At 34.6% G+C, this 6,066-nt stretch overlaps 1 protein-coding gene across 1 annotated transcript; it reads left to right on the top strand.

The window, feature by feature from the left end:
- The first annotated feature begins 1,535 nt into the window (after positions 1-1,535).
- LOC110652714 (uncharacterized) lies at positions 1,536-6,066 on the top strand. The gene is made up of 5 exons (XM_058151198.1): positions 1,536-2,666; positions 2,984-3,516; positions 3,684-3,909; positions 4,190-4,749; positions 4,979-6,066. Exons 1-5 carry the CDS (start codon positions 1,559-1,561, stop codon positions 5,825-5,827), a joined length of 3,276 nt encoding a protein of 1,091 aa, XP_058007181.1. The 5' UTR covers positions 1,536-1,558; the 3' UTR covers positions 5,828-6,066.

The following is a 6,066-nucleotide window of genomic DNA, read 5'->3' as shown; positions in this document are numbered from 1 at the left end:
CATAAGTTCAAGTGACAATGGAGAGTTCATATAACTAATAAGAGATCGAAAACATAGAGAGTGAAAAAAGTTCACAGAATAAGAGATCGGAAATAATCGGCAATTAGACATTTCACGTATGGAATTGTTTTATCCTTTACATCATTTTTTAACTGTTTCTATCATTTAACGGGAGTTCAGGAGAGAGTTCTTTCCTTGAACCCTGTAATTTTATCTGTTATAAAACTCATCCTTTGCAAATATGGGAGTTCGGGAGAGTGTCCTTTTCTTGAACTCCCATAGTTTTATATCCTTCTGAAGCTTATTTTTTATAAATATGGGAGCTCGGAAGATCTTTCTTTCCTTGAATCCCTGCAGTTATATGTTTTATAAAGACTCATTTGGCGCAAATAGGGGAGATCGGGAGAGAGTCCTTTCCTTGAAATCCCAGCGCTTATTTCCCTTTTTATAAAATTCTACAAACTCTTCAACAAATTTACCGAATACATTTTGGTGTTCGATTCGCCGGAGAGTCCCTCCAATGCAAAGGAGGGGATGTTTTACTTGTTATCAAAGAATGCTAGTGGAAAAAGGTCATGTTATGGGAGTAGTATGTTGTAAAGTTGCAATTTGATAAACTTTTTTGGGGTGATAAGAAAGTTTTAAAGCAGTCCTTGAGCAATTCTATTTTTGCATTTACCTTTTCTTTTTTTTTAAAAAAAAAAATAATAGTGGGAATTTTTTAAACTAGACACTTACCCTTGCGTTAATGCAGATTTTTTTTTAAAAAAAAATTATTAATAGAATAAATAATAAAAATATAGTATTTAAATTCAAAAAATATTAAAAAAAAAAATCTTACCTTGCAAATATTTATGAAACTCTTCTTGACCATCTCCACATGCTTTTTTTTGTATAACTTAGATCTAATGATAGAGGTTTATAATGGTTTTAAATTTTTATATGATTTTTTTTGCTATTAAAATTAATAAAATTATATTTTTTATAGCTATTTTACTTGGTACTCATTCACTATTATATACTTATGACTGTGGCTTTTTATATGCCCTATTATATTTTAATTATTTTTTATTTTACTTGTTATTATCCTATTTACCTTTATATTATAATTCAGTTTTATGTTGTGACTTTATTTTACATCGTAATCCAATTTTTTGCAATTATGATTCATATATATTAATTTTTATATGAAGCATTTAAAACTAAAATTTCATACATTTATTCGTGATATTAATAAGTCTAATGAACTTCATTTAATATATATATATATATATATATATATATATATATATATATGTGAACTGAAAAATTGTTCAAAAGTTTAAGTATTTATAAGCTTTAATTATAGCTAATTTTTATAAATTAATGTCATACATTTATTAAGCTTTAATATCCTTTGGTTGAACATACTTTATTTAAATCTTTCTTTGAAAGTTTAATTTGGATGAACAAATATTTTTTTTTTCTTTAAAGATAAAACACCCCTTAACTTAAAACAAAAATATGTAAAATTATGTTGCTTGGTTATTCCATCTTCCATTCCTTTGATCCACAGCAGATGGCAGATTCCATCCAATTCTTCGTCAAAGAGAAGATGGACGGTCATCTATGCAGATGGATTCTAGCAAATTCTAATGATACCACAAAATCTGTCCATTGCCAAATTCGAGAGGTTTTTGGAATTCTGCTTACCCTACAGAAACTATATGACTTTGGGAAGAGGCTAGAGTGGCACCAGACGCTTAAGGAGTGCTCAATTAAAAACAATGGTCATCTCCAGCTAGTGCTCCGAAAGGATGGTGTAACTCGCCAGAATTCTTCTGAGGCTTTAAATTTGGTTTCACAAATACATGCTATGTGCCAAAGGAAATCGGTCGCCTTTGATCATGGATGCATAAGCAACAAAATAAGAGACCTTTTCTCCATTTTGAGGCAGCAGACGGTGTTTCTTCTAGATACTCTTCCTTGGTCTTTTGTTACGCTTTATAAAAATAACGAAGAGATTGGTGATGCTGTAATCAGATTTTTCTTGGATTCATTATTGAAGATGGTGTTAGCAAAAGGTTGGCTTGACAAATGTGCATCTATACTTCTACAATTATGCGACCATTTTCGGTGGTATGATGATGATCTGTTTTTTAAACATATATTTTCTGACTTGCTTTCAAAGATGGAAGCGTACCTTGCTAATTTTGAAGATTTCTTGTATATGGAATCTGTTTATTGTGGATATTCTCAATATCTTACCATTCTGAAGGCATTACATGGCATGTCTAAATTTCACAAGAGTGCTGAAGAGCGCTTTTGGAATGTATTAAGAAACAAAAGGCGTTCACTGGTAAAACTAATAGCTGAAGGCACTGATAGAAGCAATGATCACTTGTGGCTACTCGAGCGCAAGGATGTGACGGATGGTAAATCTAGGATGCATTTAGCCATGATGATGATGACTGAGATAAGAATACATGATGTGGAGTTACATGAGATGCTCGTTTGGTCTGAAAAACTGGACGCTAATCTTTATATGGCATTCAAAAATCAGCAAATTACAAATCGTGGAGTACAACAGTCTTGGTTACGCCAGTTATGTGGAGCTATATTCAATCCTCAAAAGTCCCTTTTTCTGGCGTGCCCAAATGATCCTAAGAGGTTCTATCCTAATCCTGGTAAGCTTTCACTGCCTAAATTATTTGATTGACATTAACAAGTCAATGTTTGTTGCTTCCCTCTCAAGTCTTGACATAATAAATTTACTAATCTCTTGAAATATTTTGTATATAATTTCAGAATATGATTCAAACATTAATTCTGTAACTTGCAAACAATTTGATTTTAGAAGTTGGTTTGTGCTATGATCATTGTGTATATGTAGTACCTTGGTTCACAACATCAAGAAGTGTGTGTGTGTATATATTAAATAGCCATAAATTGGGAATGTATGTAGTATTTATTTATTTATTTATTTATTTATTTACATACGCAGCAATTGAGCCCAAAACCTTAGACCTCGAGTGCTTTAAATTCGTTGGGAAGTTGGTTGCGATAGCTTTAACGTCTGAAATACAAATTGGTGTTGCCTTTGCCCATGTGTTTCTTATGCAACTGGCCGGAAGGAGGAAAATTTCACTAGAAGATGTAAGGGATCTAGATCCCTCCTTGCATAGTTGGTGCAAGGAGATCATAGATGGTGAGTTCATTGACTCTGAAGTTCTAGAATTCCCTGAAGCTTTGTTGGGGTGCCATTGGAGCACAGAACTGAGCTATGTGAATAGCAAAAGTAGAAGGGAGGCTTATGTTGATCGTCTAATTCAACACCATTTTGTCGCATCTATCTCTGAGCAAGTATCATTTTTCATACAAGGATTTGATTGTGTTTTTGGTACATCAATCGGCAAGTTGTTGTCTGTTAAAGGACTGGAGCTTGAAGACCTTAATGAGTCGCCGTGCGGATACGTAATTACTACAACTTTACAGCTCGACAATAAAAGTAATCCCCTGATGTCTCGGTTCCCAAAGGTATTTGGAATACGAAGTGCATAAGTTTTGAATCATGATTTTTAATTTGACTCGGATTGGAGCTTGAACTTAAAACTTTATAGTCATAAAGATGATTTAATAGCACTGAATTAGAGCTCATCCGTTTTGAAGCATGATTACTAATTCACTTTCCTAATTAAATGCAGGCATGGCAATTTCCTAAAATACATGATGCAAAATTATATGAGATGCTCATTGTTTGGTCTAAAAATCTGAGCAAGAATCTGTATATGCAATTCAAAAATCAGCAAGTTACAGATCCTGAAGTACTGCAGCATTGGTTATGCAAGTTATGTGGAGCTATATTCAATCCACAAAACCCCCTTTTCCTAGCGTGCCCAAATGATCCTAATAGGTTTTATCCTAATCATGGTACGCTTGCACTGCCTTTGATTACTTAACTGACATTTATTTGTTACTGTTTGTTTCTACCTTCTCAATCTTGACATAATCAATTCACTAATCTGTTGTAATGCTTTGTTATATAATTTTGGATTATGATTCAAACATTAAATCTGGAACTTGCAAGCAATTTGATTTCAAAAGTTGGTTTGAGCTATGATCACTATATCTATATATTAGTATCCCGGTTCATGACATCAAGAATAGCGTATGTACGTAGTATTTATTTATTTTTTATTTAAATACACAGCAATTGAGCTCGAACCCTTCCACTTCGATTGCTTGGAATTTGTTGGGAAGTTGGTTGCATTAGCTTTGATGTACGAAGTACAAGTGGGTGTTGCCTTCGCCCATTTGTTTCTTTTGCAACTGGCTGGAAGAAGGAAAATTTCCCTAGAAGATGTAAAAGAGGTAGATCCTTACTTATATAGTTGGTGCAACAAGGTCATAGATGCTGAGCTCATTGACTCTGAAGTTCTAGAATTCGCTGAAGCTGAATTGGGGCGCCAATGGAGCACAGAACTAAGCCACGTGAATAGCAAACGTAGCAGGGAGTCTTCTGTTGATCGTCTAATTCAACATCGCTTTGTCAAATCTATTTCTAATCAGCTATTATTTTTCAGAAAAGGATTTGATAATGTTTTTGGTACATCAATCGACCAGTTGTTCTCTTTTAACGGACGGGGTCTTAAAGACTTTAATGAGTCACTATGCGGATGCACAATTAGTGGGACTTCACAACTCAACAAGAGAAAATTTTTGAACAATGACTGCAATAAAAATGATACCCTGATGCATCGGTTACAAAAGGTATGTGGAATAGGAAGTCCATAATTTCTGAAGCATGATTTTTCCTTTTAGTTTATTTGAATTCAATCGGTGATTGAACTTAGACTTCACAATTGTGGAGATTACTCTAAAACTATTAAGCTAAAGCTCATTGGCCTTGAACCATGATTACTAGTTCACTTTCCTTGTAAAACGCATACATGCTGTGAATTTTCTAAAATCAACTCATAGAAGCAATTTTACTTGGCAGGTAAGAAGACAGGGTCGCAATATTACAAATTGGCGGAGGGGTGTGCGACTGGGGAGCGGGTCATTTGGATCAGTCTATGAAGGATTTGCGGCTGATGGATTCTTCTTTGCTGTGAAGGAACTTCTATTGCCAGATGGAGGGATTATCGACCTACTTGAGAAAGAGGTTGATTTATTATGTCAGCTCACCCATCCAAATATAGTTAAATACTTTGGCACAAGTAAGGATGAATCGAAGCTCTATGTTTTCCTCGAGCTTGTAAGTAAGGGCTCCCTTGAAAAGGTTTATAAAGAATTTCCGCTGCAGGATTCCCATGTGTCTGTGTACACGAAACAGATATTGAAAGGCTTGAATTATCTCCATGAGCGCAATGTTGTTCACAGGGACATCAAATGTGCCAATGTATTGGTGGATGAAAATGGATGTGTGAAAATTGCAGATTTTGGATTAGCAAAAGTAACCAACTTAAATGCAATCATTAAGTCCTGTAAAGGGACTGCATGCTGGATGGCTCCTGAGGTTTTTAATAGCAAGATAGCAGGAGGGTATGGGTTTCAAGCTGATATATGGAGCGTTGGGTGCATTGTATTGGAGATGTTAACCGGAAAACCTCCATACTCTGATTTGGGTTTGGAAAAAGGTCAATTAATTTATCGGATTGGAAAAGGCCACCGACCTTCTCTTCCTGATTCTCTGTCAGATGATTCGCGAGACTTTATCCAGCAATGCCTACAAGTTAATCCAAAGGATCGTCCCACTGCTGCTGAGCTTTTAGAACATCCATTTGTAAATAAATTGGTGAATGCTTGCAGGCTGCAGCGACTCTCGTTCTTGACAAATTTGTATTAATTTCAGCTTAAATTGTGGCAGCTGAAACGTGATCAGCTGTGAGGAAATTTTTTTTTCCAAGTTATTTTATTAATATAGAAATCCTGGATTTCTAGGTCAGTTCTTTTTTTCTGTTTCATTTGTTCAATTGAGACTCAACTATGGAGACAGACTCTTCTAAATCAGCTCTTGTTATCAAACTTTTGCAAACTTGCATATTTTGTACTGGATCATAAATCCAAAGGGAGCAACATGCATAA

This window comes from Hevea brasiliensis, chromosome 8 (genome assembly GCF_030052815.1).
Source record: "Hevea brasiliensis isolate MT/VB/25A 57/8 chromosome 8, ASM3005281v1, whole genome shotgun sequence".
In the NCBI taxonomy this organism is placed as follows: domain Eukaryota; kingdom Viridiplantae; phylum Streptophyta; class Magnoliopsida; order Malpighiales; family Euphorbiaceae; genus Hevea; species Hevea brasiliensis.
Note: the sequence above shows the minus strand (reverse complement) of the source record. Positions and strands in the feature narration are given on the sequence as shown.